Raw genomic sequence first — 13,076 nt, 5'->3', positions numbered from 1 at the left:
TAAGTACATTCACCATTAGATTCCTTGGGAGTTTTGAGCATTTCTGTTGTATAGAGTTCAGTGGATGCACATGCACCATTCTTAATGGTTTTTATATTGTTAGTTAAAGCTTCAGTTTTTCTTGTGTTTCATATGGAGATCTACTGTAGTTTTATTTAAAAACTATGGCAGAAAAACAGCATTGTTATGCTACTGCATTTAAGCTCTGCATGATTACACATGCTAAAGGAAATGGAAACAGGGATGCACAAAGACATTTCAAGTAACCTCAAACTGAAAAAATGATAAGTCCTTGGCTGGATCAGGAAGATGTTTTAATGCTTTGGAGACTGGCCACTTAGAAGAATGCTGGGCCTAAGAAACCGGCCACCCATTTATGCCATTTTTTAAAGTGTTACTAGCAAATAAGTGATTGTGCATCTTCAAGAGTAATACATACTAAAAAAGGGCCAAACTTCAAGATTAATTCTTCATATTTACTTTAATTGCTTGATATATTACAAATTTTGAATTAATGATGACATAATTATATTCCCAAGGAAAAAGTGCAAGTTGAGTTTTTAATCAATTTCTTCATCTTTAGCTTCCAAAATTTCTTGCTCACTCAACAAACGTGACATATTTGTAGCAGAATTACAACAAACTGCAAAACCTAACAAACACAAGAACAAAATTATGTCAGTGCAATCATACGGACTCAACCATTCATGACAGCAGCTGTTCGTATTCAAATGTTTCTTTTGAAATAATTCTATAAATTGATAACAGAAGGCAGCACCAGTCAAAGGGCAGAACACAAGATGTCTATACATTGTTCTCAAATGAAATGAGTCCAGTTTTCAAGAGATAGGTGGCTCGCACATCCGCACATCAATAAAATTGCAGCTCGACTAATACTTGGGTGTAGTCTTCTTAACAAAATTGCAGCCCGAGCTTTGCTTGGCTTGGCTTGGCTTGGTCTCCAAACTGATAAAGAAAGCACCTCGCAGTAAACACAATGTGAGAAGCGGAACTCTTACATGGCCACAACCTGAAGCAAAAGTCAATATTAGGATTTTAGAGAACTGACATATGGGAATTTCAGTTTCTTTGAAAATGGTCATTCATTAAGTGAATGCAGTATCTACTAACAAATGTTGTCCACAACTTGTGAAAAGATATTGGCTTTGTATGCGGAACAAGGACAAAGTATCACAGAAGATGCCAGCCGAGTACGAAGAACAAATTGTTGAAATGTACCATCTAATACTGCCATGTACCCACCTTTTGTCTAAAGGAATTGGCAAGCCCTCAGACAATGAAACATAACAGGTTTACATATATACAAGGCATTGCTTACCTGACTGTGGTGATCATAACAAGAACGATAGATGGCAGGACAAGCACCACCAGAGGTCCTCCGGGCCGTGGGCCTGTTTCCTCCACCATATCACTTGTGTGAAACTGGATCAGCACGAATTCCTCCTTGTCCTGACTGTATATGGTGGCGCAAGTCAATAAATCGGCAGTTTGCACCACCGGAGCTCTGGGTCAATTCATGTGCTGGTTTTTAGAGGCCAATCCATTAAGAGCCTGGTTGGAAGCCACCGCAGTGGGAGCTGCACCTTTCCAGTGATATCCCAAGGCATAGCTGCCAGCCAACTATGTCGAACACTCAACCTCCGTCTTTTGGGATAATCGGTGGCACAGTTCTCACGTACCATTACGTTTGTTCATGATGTGTTCCAGTCGTATGCCTGTTTGTGTCTGAGAAGCTGTATTATTTTCTTATTTTATTGACAAGAGTTTTCCTTTGTTATTAAATCTCTCTACTGCAGTTGTAGTAAACCCTTGTTCTTATTTACCTGTGTCTTATAATTTCTTATCAACCATCTCCCAGTGGGAGAACAGCAAATATAAAATTGGGTTTCAATGGCAGAAAGAGTGTTACTGTTGAAACCTCAGGGCATCAAAAGACTCATTACACAGTCATTTCATCCTGTTGTGTTGATTGAACAAAACTGTCGCCACTATTGCTCTTTAAGAGAAAGACACCTGCCAAGGAACTATTGCTAAAAGGAGTATTTGTCCATGTACACAATGAATGATGTCCTAAACATTTACCATAATTCGTGCCACCAGAGTTGAATGGTTGACATCCAGTTGCACATACGATTGACATCATTAGGGACCCGTGTGTTTGATAGGCAATGATTCTTGGTAATTACCAATGGCCACTGCCAAACTGTGGCCAAGAAAGACATGCAGCTGAACTTAATAAGCACCATTTCAATGGCTGCATCACAACCTGGGCCATCTGGATCCTTCCCTCCACCACCAGCTTTTCTGAACTGTGCAGATGTGAGTTATCCTTATAACACATTCTCCACTCCTGAAACTTTCCCACCGTCAATCTATGATAACATACTGTCCCCACATGCCCCATCCAACAGTTTTTGCCCCCTCTGTCCTATTATCTCCTATCAATTCATGTCCCCTCACCCTCATTGCACGCTACTCTCTGCCAACACATCCACCAGTCTCCAGCTTCCCAATGCTGCATCTGGTGGCTTTGTCCTGCTGGCTTCTACCGTCCAGTCCCTGCGTGCTCCACCAGACAGCATGCCCCCCCCCCCCTCCCCCCCAGTCTGATTAGAAGTTGCTTATGAGAAACAGTATCAAAACTCCCTAGAAATATGCAATTGACTTGAGATCCCTTGATGAGAGCACTCAATGCTTCATGTGAATAAAGGCCCAGTTGTGTTTCCCAAGAATGATAATTATTTGAACCATTCTTACTATGTGTCAATTGACTGTTTTCTTCAAAGCATCATAATGTCCAAACACAATTTATGTTCCAAAATTTTACTGTGAACTGATGTCAATAATCTGAGTCTATAATTCAGCAGATTACTTCTATTTCTTTTCTTGTGTATTACTGTGACCTGTTCACAATATGAGAATTTTAAGCACAACGATGGAGCACTCCACCGTTTCAGCGAAAATGCGCTACATTTCCTGGACACAAGATCAGACAACACTGTCCTATTCTCTGGTATGCAAATTCATTTGACCTGAAGCCCACTGTTATTTACTATGAGGCTAACTAAAATCTAGTTTCGAAGAGATCTTAGCAGACACAGACACTCGTGTTAGTTTTAAGGATTATAGCTACCTGTGGTGATTCGAAACATAACAAGGATACATTACGGTATAGTAGAACCCTATATGCTGCTGTTCTCCATGGACTACCTAGTTTGCTGTTGTCAGAGAGGTAAGTGACTAAGTAAATCTGTACATACATAACCAAAACTGAATAAAACAACATTGTAGCTCATCTGTGCTCACAATAATTTCTCTACCTTTGCCTTCTATCCTCTCTACCTTATGAATGTCCTCCAGGACCACAAACAATAACAACTACATAAAATACATAGTTAATGGGTTAAATTTCCTATACTCGTAAAATAATTATCTTAAGTCAGGTTCAGTTCAATTCAAAATAACAAATGTAAAAAAACTACACTGCTGAGAACATATACAACTTCAAAGTGATGTTCAAGCACAATCTCATGTTCTCACCTCTCTTTGTTGCAGCAACTCCAAGAAGTAGGCCAACACTTGTCAGTTCATGGCACTTTACAAGGTATTCGTACATGTTGAGTCTTGCCAAGCTCATAAGATTCCCATTAAGTCCAAGGGCCATCAGAAACCCTGCGTGTTCTGTATATGCTTCACTTGTGCCCTGTGAGTGGAAATAGAACACTGGGATTCAGTTTCCCATTAACTGCAAATGCTGCTCTGAGCAAGAGAGATCACATTTTCTTGGGATTTAAATATACCACTCTCCTGCACAAGAGACAGAGGAATGCACTAGATTTGTTATAAGAGAACATGTAATATTAAGGTAAAGAAAAAGATACCTGATACAACAAAAAAGACCAACACTAACATTAGTGTTGTCATTTGCTGTAATAGCTATTTCAAAATTGCACCTCATGATCATTTCACATACGTTAATTTCTTCACAAATCAATTCCCATTTCTATATAACAACTGTCAGCATGAGAACTAGTAAAACAAACATTTATTATCCAACACAATCACAAAATATCAACGAGTGAAGATAGTTTCTGTGAGCAGCTGAAACCAATAATAATTTATGACTATTTTGTGATGTTGTGGGCCCATAAACAAATGTTCAAACAATTTTCATTTATGTTGTACTTCTTGCAATGTAGAGTTGTATTTTTTTAAAAAAAATTCAGGTAATTTAACATAGAGACGACATGTGCCATTTCTGATGTTCAGTGAGGCAGTGTGTTGAGTGAGATGAGCAACAAAGAGGCACAAAAGAAATTACAAAACACAAGTGTGTGTGTGTGTGTGTGTGTGTGTGTGTGTGTGTGTGTGTGTGTGTGTGCGCGCGTGCGTGTGAGTGATTGCTAGCTTGCAAACCCTCATTTTTCTGCTGAAGTGGAGTGTTTGGTGTTCTGCTGAAAGAGGGTGGTAAGAATGTGTGGAAACAAGGAAGGGACAGCCATAATAATTACATTTTGGCTGTTTCATACTATCCAGACAATTTGGAGAAGGAAGTGAGAGCACAAGTTGATACTGTTTCACCTATTAAATTCCACCAAGTTGATACTGTTTCACCTATTAAATTCCATACTGAGTATGTGGCTGAGTAGGCACCTTTTTTAATCACTGTATACCACAGATCTCTTGAACAAAAAAAAGACTGTGCCCAGCACTTGGAAGAAAGCACAGGTCACATCTACCTACAAAAAGTGTAGTGGAAGTGATCCACAAAACTACTGTCCAATATCCTTGACATAATTAATTAATTTTTTAAATATGCTATACAAATTTTTACACACAGTAATGCATACAGTGCTAGGTAAAGGCCACATACATGTGTATATCCTTCCTTTTCATTCCTTTATATACCTGAGTTAACATTGAAACAAAGTTTGTAGCTTTAGTTTTCATTGTCAGTATTCACATAGACAGTGGAATATCTGTGTGTGAAATACTGTTCTGTATCGAATGAATTTGTGATTGCAGGTAAGGCAAAAGAGATCACATGCATATCAGACTCCCACACGCAGGTTTCTACACACAGTGTCTTATCTGTTTGTGGTATATTTTGCCTACCATTGCCATAAATTGAAAACATGGTGAACTGATTAATGTACACTTCCAGTATGATTCAGCAAAACAGGGTTAACGACCCACCAATAGAATATGAAAATTAAACCCATAAACGAAGAATATGTAGGTGTCAGAGGATTTGCAGAAACAATCATAATGGAACACAACATGCTGGAGGACATCAAAGATTTACAGAAATATTATGTCCCATATATTCAGAAACAAAAAAGTCAATATGGATGAGGAAAAGATGGATACTAGGTTATCACCACCACTATACATGAACAGCACTGTAGCAAAGGCAACAACTGGAGTGAAAAAATGTTAGCAAATGAGCTGAAAGAAAGAAATCTCTGCTACTAATAGATTAAAACATGGTCAATCAGTTGTAGAAAAAGATTTTGAAGTCTACATAAAACACCAGCTAGTAACATAATTAAAATGATGCTATGAAGTGGTAAGAGGAAGCAAAGATCAGTTATTCAAGAAACTGAAAGAAGTTCAGTAAGCTTTGGGAAAAAACAAACACAAACACAAACACAAACACAAACACACACACACACACACACACACACACACACACACACACACACACACACACACACACAGGATAAGACACTACAGAACTGAAGAAAACTGCAAATAACAAACCAAGATAGTAAACATGCTAGAAAACACACACAGAAAGGAAGAGTGAACATATGTGCAAGGTGGATAAAAGATATTTACTTATTAATTTTTAAAATACTACAACTACTTCTATGACGACAAGACTAGCATGAAACCCTTAAGCAGTTACACAATTACTAATGCTACTACAAGCACTACAGATTTGTTCTCTGTTTGTTCATTTATTTTGGTGCATTTAACTTTCAGATGGTTGTTTCTGCTACTGGATCCACCCTCATACTGCCCTGGTCAACAGCCATTGTCTGCTGGATTCCTTGGGCAATCAGCAGTACATCCACTATAGCAAGTAATTCCACACATCACCATTACATCTTAAAGTTCACACTTCCATGATCACTTGGAGTTGCCAATCTCAGTTATCTTATCTCCATCTGCAGAGCATGTTGTCTAGCCTGGATGGCAGCATGCTGAATGGCTCATGAAGTCTTTCTTGGTCTTTCTGGATACTGCAGCTGCAGTATTATCTGAGATGTGCCAGGCCGACTTGCTCCATGCTGCTTTGGGATCTATCATCCTTAACACCTGAGGGCCATTACCCACCGCATCTTCACAAAGCACGCAGTCCCGCAATGCGTGTTCTGGTGTGCCCACACTGCCGCAGGTGCAGCCATCATTCATCTGTTCCCCAATTTAGTATAGATACGTAGCATACGGGCCATGGCCAGTCAGGTAATGTACGAGTCCACTTGATGATTTAAGAAATTTCATTTTTAATCTCTTGCTGATGTTAGGTAGAAATTCGTATGTTCTCCTGCCTCTACCGGATGTACATTTTTCCACAGTTTTAATACACGATCTTTTATTGGCTTTTTTGAACTGGCCTCAGTTTCAAGCACCATTCATACTTCCATTTAATTGCCTTTCTTTACCCAGTAAAAGGCTCCCCTTTCCCCAGCTTCCAAGTCCAGTGGGCATATTCCTAGAATTACTAACAAAGTATGATTCTGGGTAGTGCAGTAGTTGCTTGTTGATCTTAGAAGCACTGCCATTGAACTCTTCTCACTAATGAGGCTGGCTTCACTGGCTGCAATCTATAAGCCCATACGCTTGCACCATACCCTCGACTGATGCTATTATAGATTGGTAGTATACTCCGATTGTCTTCAAGGGAAGCTGAAATTACGTAGATGCAAAGGTTATAATTTCATTCATCATCACATTTGTACGTTTTCTGCGTGCTTCTGCTATATAATGTACAAAGTTACAATGTTCATCCAAAATACTATTACATATCTATTTACTAGACTTCTCCTAATTGTTACATAATTTTATTTTATTTTAGGGTTTCTTACTAGGTTCCCTTTCAGCAGGAGGTGCATTGTTTTGTGAGGTGCTAATGACAATTTAACACTTCAACACCAGCCCTCAAATTCATGGAGCACCGCACTACATTTATCTTCCATCATTCTTCTAGAGTCACCACTTACAATAAACAGTACACTATCTGCAACTGCGACCAGTCCATTTATGTTACCGATGTCACGTAACTTCTGTAGTATGGACCACACACTGATTTCTGTGGACAGTAAAAGTCATGTCAATCATCGTTGCTACTTATTAATTGTGTCTTCAGTTGAGTTGCATCTATTAAACCCAAACCAGTAAGGGCTCATTGTCTGTGAACTTTTAATTTTCTGCATAATAGTTTTTCAAATATCTTGCCAAGAATTTTCAAAAGACAAATTGGTCTACAGGATTTGGGTATAATTGGATCCTTATCTTGCCCTTTACTAATTATTACCACTTTGGTGCTCTTCCATGGTACAGCGACACTTCCTTGCAAGAAACACTCGTCGTGCAGTTCACACAAGTAACTATCTGACTGGTCACATACAACTTTTATTACTTCAGCAGGGATACCATCTGATCCTGGAGATTTTTCCTTTTTCAGTCTTAAAATTATTTGCCTAATTTCTTCATGTGTGAAGGAGTACACAAATGTATTGTTTCTATAGTCTTCCATAACATTTTTCGAAACCTACTCAGATTGTCTCACCTTCTTCTCCATCATCAGGAAGTAGTATTTCAATTAGCACGGCAGCTGACTCCCATAACTCTTCCTTAAAATTCTATCATACCTGACACTTTCTTCTTGGGCCATGCTGCTCTGGTGACGCTTCCTAGTTCTTGTTTCACATTTTAATTTCTGCAGGGCCTCAGTCCAGATGCAAGGTACTCCTTTAGAATGACCTCTGCTGACAAGTACAAATGCTTTCATTGCTCTATCTATAGCCACTGCCTGTTCTAGTGATTTTAATATCTACATTATCACCCAGAACTGGACACTGAAACACCCTTCTTAGTTCTTTCCAGTTAGTGTCCCTGATTATATTTGGGACTTATGTGCATGTTTTCTGTGGTGTTTTGGATTTCTGTTCTACTGATGGTGTAATGTATGATATGAGGACCGTGCAAAAAATTCCAGAACATTCATAATTCCACAACAAAGTTTTGTTGGAGCAAAATGTACTTGGAACCCCTGTATATGCCTGTGTTTAATGTGTAACTGCCGGAAGTTTCATTGTTGTATGTCTGTTTGTTATTGTTCAGTGCTGTATTAAGTAGAATGTTGTGTCACACAGTTTGCGAATTTTGAGATGGCAGATTTAGAGGAGCAATGTGCCTGCATTAAATTTTACATGAAAACCAAGAAAACATATACAGAGACACACCAAATTATGCAAGAAGCCGACGGTGATGAGTGCTTAAGGCATACTCAGTGTTACAAATGGTTCACATGGTACAAAAATGGCTAGACATAAGCTGAAGATGACTCTCGTTCAGGACGCCCTGACATCTACCACCGAAGCTCATGTCAGGAATGTCAACAAAATTGTAAGGGCCAATCAAAGACTGATGTCCGAAAGATTGGAGAAGAATGTAACATTTCAGTTGGATCATGTCATGAAATCCTGACACAGCATCTAGAAATACATCGTGTTGCTGCCAAGTTCATCCCACAGCTCATGAGTGAAGACCAGAAAGACAGTTGCCTTGTAGTCTGTGAAGAACTTTCGCATTGCACGAATGAGAATGAGATGTTCCTTAAGAGAATCATAACTGGTGATGGGACGTGGATCTATGATTATGATATTGAGACCGAGGTTCAGTCTTCACAGTAGGTCAGGAAAGTTTCTCCAAGACCAAAAAAAAACTCATCAGGTCAAGATAAATGTCAAAGCCATGCTGATAGTCTTCTTTGAGTCTGAAGGATTAGCTCATCATGAAATCGTGTTACAGGGACAAACTGTTAATCAATGGTACCATCAGCATGTGTTGCAGTGCCTGCAAGAAAATGTGAGAAGGAGATGGCTTGAAATGCAGTCACACATTCTTCCGCATCCTCTGTACTCTCCAGATCTGGCACCTGTGAACTTTTTTTATTTCCTAAGTTGAAAAACCCAATGAAAGGATGAATATTTGCAATGACAGATGAGATAAAAGAAAATTTGCAGACGGCACTTCGAATGATCCAACAAGAAGCATACCAAAGGCTGCTTCCAGAAGTGGAAATTGCATTGGGAGCAGCTCATCAATTGTGGATGAGAGTATTTTGAAGGAGACAATACACAATAAGTTAAAACTAAGTGTGGAAAAATTTTGTGGACAAAGTTCCAGAATTTTCTGAACAGCCTTGGTATTGTGAACAGTCGATTTCATTCCACTTTCAACCTTCCAGCCTTTCACATGCCACGCTGCTGCCATATTTGCTAAAGTGATGCCAGCATCTGACGATGCTCCAACCCTCCCTTCATAGGTTGATGGATTGTGAGGTGCATTTAGTACCTGTAAGTTGAGTTCCATACTGGATTCCAGTTGTCTTCCATGGTCATCAGTCAGGCAGCTATGACAAATACTGACTTTGCATGTGTATCAATGGAGAACACACGAGGCTCAGTTCGTCCTATGTGACTATCATCTTTACCTGATTATAAGAAGAGGTTTCTTCCCAAATTCGTCATTCGAAAAATACGGGGTCGTCTTACATTCGCACACTAAACTATTGCTGCTGAAGTCAACATTTTTACATTCTTTAATAAATTGATAAACAGGTCCTCTTACATTTATAAATGAAGTTTTGGCTATGAAGTTTTGCACAAATTTATTTTGAAGAATTCCAAAGGGTAGAGCTTAGCAAACAATGCTTTCACTTGAATAGGCTCAAGATTTTCCTATAAGCAGAAGTGCTAAATACAGTATCTAACTTGCTCGAACAATCACATGTTGCAAAGGATACGCAAGACACTATGATCTAGCCACAACAACAATCTAATTCTCTGCTTAAAAAAATGACAATTTTGTAAAATACAGGAGGCAATAGCATTAAATTCTATCAATTTCCAAACTTTTGCAGTACTTGAACAGTTTTGGAATTAAAGTTCTCATACACATATGGACACAATATACGTACATTTATGCTGGTTTTTAAGTAAAGGTAACATTCAAAGGCGAAAATCTTGTTCTTCAAAAACCATTACTTGATTCTGAACCCAAGTCATTATTTTATTTGGTTATGAGAAACTGTAAAGATTTACAAAGTGGGTTACAAATGAAAAAGTCTGTTACTCTTCACATACAAGAGTACCGGGGGAAAATATCACCAGCTTTTAATCAGCTTTAGAACAAGAAGACGTCATTCAGATGAAATGGGAAAGTAAATTAATCCTGAATTGAATGCCTAACAAACAAAATATATCACATTAAACTGACTGTAATTGTCATCACAAGAATAAATTAAAGCGGAAAGACATGTTGTAGAGAGAGTACCAACAGGCGCATCACTAGCTCACAGGACGTGAATTGGATTGAATCGCAATTGTGATCTTTTATTTAGGTACTAATTGCTACTGTTGCATATGGCCTGTGCCCTAGATGGTACTGCCATCCATGTCAACTATTGTGCAAGCACAGCACTATGAAAGGTTGGAGCAGGAACAGTGACACCAGCTTGGCTAAGAACAATGATGAGCACGGAGAGGGGAGTGATGAGCAGGCAGCAAATTTTGCTGTGCTGCCTACCATGGGAATCTATACTGCATACTTTGGCTTCTTTTGAACATCTACCATGTTTAAACTACAGTTTGCCTGAATCCATTTGTACTTGGAATTGAAATAACTTTAAAATTCAACAAATAGTCAACAACAGCATACATTTCTGCATGAGGGACCTAGGACATATTTATGTATTTCATGCAGCAATGTTGTCAATGTTCACCATGAGGTATAACAGGACCAATAGGGGTTGTGTCGGTTGCTGGTTCTATACAGCCTATGAGAGAGTAGCAGGCAGACGATGAGTTTGGGAGCACAGTACATTGTAACATTCTCACATGAGTATCGAACCAGCTGTATTCTCAGGTCCCACTATAATTACAACCTCAGTTCCAGAGCTGTCATGTTACGATGATGTCAATGATGATTAAAAATAGTGATACCACAGCCAACAACAAATAATACAGGTAGTGAAGATAATGTATACCATTTCTTTTTGTTTATTGTTTTTCTCCTTGTTCTATCAAAATGTAGACCAAGTTTAAAATAGATGCATTGTTAACTTTTTATGTAGATACCTTACACCTATAAAAGCTTGTGATTTTGGTTAGCCAGAACTTGTTAAAAAATAAATCTTCTCAAGGAGCTGCTTAAGAAAAGGAAGTCGTCTTATATTCAGTGTCATTTTATACTCATGTAAATATGATAATATCCTTTATTTTTAGCAGATATCGTCAATCTCATCACTAAATTGAAATTATATGGAAACCAGGATGCAACTCTCCCTTTCGGGCAACATTTCCACAAAGATTGTGTGTTCTGAAAAGTACTGTGATATTTTTGTCAATGTTATGGCTTGTTAAATAGTATTATTGCTGCGACAGGATGTTGCCCCTGTGTGACTATCTGGGCTGTTACTGGCATACTGCGGATCTTTCCTGCCTTCATATACGATTCTTGGTGGCACAACTGATCTAACTACAACTCTTCTGCCACTCTTCTAGCCTCATGCAATATGCTGACACTTCTCATGGCATTAAGTTGACCTATCTTTATCTCCATAAGGGGTTCAACAATCTTGCCTTACTCACCTGTAATCCCATGCTATATGACCATGTGTCATCACACAGTGCTTGTACAATGGATCTAAGGATAATAATTCATTTTGTGAGGCAGAAATCTGCTTCAATAACTTCTCCAGTTTTTTTCTACTTCTGTTGGCAGATTGCTCACTTGAGATGAACTCCATCCATGAAATCGGGTGCAGGAAAAGTAATACACTCCCCTTCTCCATGCTTATAACTAAATATTTTGACATCGCAGTAAACGTCACCAGCTCTTCTAGCCTAGTTAGCAGCATAATGTTCTCTATTCTTTCATAGATCTGTTGAGGATCTGTTCCAATCTGTGTCATACTGTTTACTTCTTTGTAGTAGGTATTTGCTCCCTGTGTGAACTGGCTCTGAATCTCTAACTGTTTTTGTTGCAGATTCACATCCTGCATTGGCAAATCTTCTTTTACTTCTATAGGTAGTGCTGTGTATTCCCTGGGATGTGTGCAGTTGCTTTCTACACGCAACTGCCCAGTTTTTGTCACCAAACCCTGATCATCTGTAACATATGTCAGTCCCACATCCGCCTCTGATCATGCTTCTCTATTACACCATACAGTTCTGAATTTTCACCAAAAACATCTTTCCAGCTTTTTTGCAAGTGCACATTGCTCTACATTGGCCTGTGTCACATGCTCTTTTCTATGGTAACTACTGCTCACTCTTTGCCTGAAATTTCTCATTCTTTCAGCATCCCTCCTCCTCCTCGATGGTGATTTACATTTCTTACATAGATGGAACTTGATGGTGTCATTAGAGTTCTCATTGATTCCTAGAGTTACAAGACACCTACCTATAATCCATTCTTAAAATATGCCTTGTTAGGAAGGTTTGATACATGTGACATTCATCTCTGTTCACTGTGGCTTTTTATTCTGTATTTACATGGCACACACAATGCCAGTTGTTTGATTTTATTGCACTCTTTTCTGATATGGCCTTCTTCCCCACAATATCCACAAATTACTATTTGTTTACCACAATGTTTTACCAAATCACCAAAGTTTTGTCACTGAACACACCACCTCATTACTAGATAGTCCTCCACTGAATCCAAACAAAACCCAAGATACACTTTTCTTCAGCTCATGAGAGCTGTTCTAACTTCAGGGCTCACTTCAATAACTTTATAAATCACTCTTCTTACCC

At 38.7% G+C, this 13,076-nt stretch overlaps 1 protein-coding gene across 2 annotated transcripts in view; it reads right to left on the bottom strand.

Moving 5' to 3' along the window:
- Positions 1–13,076, bottom strand: part of LOC126333765 (anaphase-promoting complex subunit 1) — a 353,884-nt gene that overhangs the window by 124,803 nt on the left and 216,005 nt on the right. For both annotated transcript variants that reach the window (XM_049996770.1, XM_049996779.1), the window contains exon 21: positions 3,562–3,724. In XM_049996770.1, the coding sequence (XP_049852727.1) occupies positions 3,562–3,724 (163 nt within the window). The remainder of the gene's footprint in view (positions 1–3,561; positions 3,725–13,076) is intronic.

The sequence above is a fragment of the Schistocerca gregaria genome, chromosome 1 (genome assembly GCF_023897955.1).
Source record: "Schistocerca gregaria isolate iqSchGreg1 chromosome 1, iqSchGreg1.2, whole genome shotgun sequence".
Classification (NCBI taxonomy): Eukaryota; Metazoa; Arthropoda; class Insecta; order Orthoptera; family Acrididae; genus Schistocerca; species Schistocerca gregaria.
Note: the sequence above shows the minus strand (reverse complement) of the source record. Positions and strands in the feature narration are given on the sequence as shown.